The following is a 1,028-nucleotide window of genomic DNA, read 5'->3' on the forward strand; positions in this document are numbered from 1 at the left end:
TTGCACCGAAAATGATGTCATCAACGTAAACTTGCACAATCAACAGGTTCCTCCATCATTTCTTCAGAAACAGGGTGTTGTCAATTTTCCCTCTAGTGAAGCCATTCTACAGAAGGAACCTAGACAATCTCTCATACCTTGCACGAGGGTCTTGCTTCAATCCATATAAAGCTTGTCAAGCTTGAAGACATGTTCAGGATGTTCATGACATTAAAAGCCAGGTGGTTTCTTGACAAAATCAAATATCCATTTAGAAATGCTCTCTTAATACCATTTGGAACAATTTGAATTCCACATGAGATGCAAAAACAATAAGAATTTTGATGGCTTCCATTCTGGCAACGGGAGAAAATATTTCATCGTAGTCAATTCCTTCTTCTTGATTGTAACCTTGGACCATTAGCATGGCTTTATTCCTTGTTGTATTGCCAAACTCATCAAGTTTATTTCTGAACACCCATATGGCTCCGATCACTATTCTATCTAAGGGCCGAGGAACCAGGTGCCATATATTTGTTTTTTCAAATTGATGGAGCTCTTCTTGCATAGCAGCAATCCAGTCGGCATCTTTTAACGCTTTCATGATATGTTTTGTCTCAATTTGAGACAAGAAGGCTGAGAAAGCAAACATGTTTCTTGCCTTGGATCTAGTCTGAATACCAGAGTCCAAAGGAGTGATCACATTTTGAAGAAGATGTGAGCTCATGTGCTTCCAGTTAGACACATGGGTTTCAGGACCAAAGGTACTGGGTTCCTCCATGTGTGACCCATCATTGGCATCAATGAAAGTATGAGTACCACTTCGTTACTCTGCACCAAGAGTGTCTAATACAGCATCAACAACTCTATTGTCAACTTCAGTTGCTGTGATGGAGGGACCAGGTTCCTCCAAATCAGCTGGAAGTTCTGCTGCATCTTTTTTACTAGTTTCCTTGACTTAACTCATTAGATCTACCTTCCCATTTTCCATATCTATAATCTCTCCAGGGACCTTTGAGAAGTCTCCATCTAGATCATCCTTATCATGT

The 1,028-nt window shown here is 40.1% G+C and overlaps 1 protein-coding gene across 1 annotated transcript; it reads right to left on the bottom strand.

The window, feature by feature from the left end:
- Positions 1-250: 250 nt before the first annotated feature.
- On the bottom strand, positions 251-760 carry LOC138897725 (uncharacterized mitochondrial protein AtMg00820-like). The gene has a single exon (XM_070183732.1). The coding sequence runs from the start codon at positions 758-760 to the stop codon at positions 251-253; it is 510 nt and encodes a 169-aa protein (XP_070039833.1).
- Between the last annotated feature and the right edge of the window lie 268 nt (positions 761-1,028).

The sequence above is a fragment of the Nicotiana tomentosiformis genome, chromosome 8 (genome assembly GCF_000390325.3).
Source record: "Nicotiana tomentosiformis chromosome 8, ASM39032v3, whole genome shotgun sequence".
Classification (NCBI taxonomy): Eukaryota; Viridiplantae; Streptophyta; class Magnoliopsida; order Solanales; family Solanaceae; genus Nicotiana; species Nicotiana tomentosiformis.

Coding starts and splice junctions, on each gene's coding strand:
- LOC138897725 (XM_070183732.1), bottom strand. CDS start 760: ATGGAGGAACCCAGTACCTTTGGTCCTGAAACCCATGTGTCTAACTGG.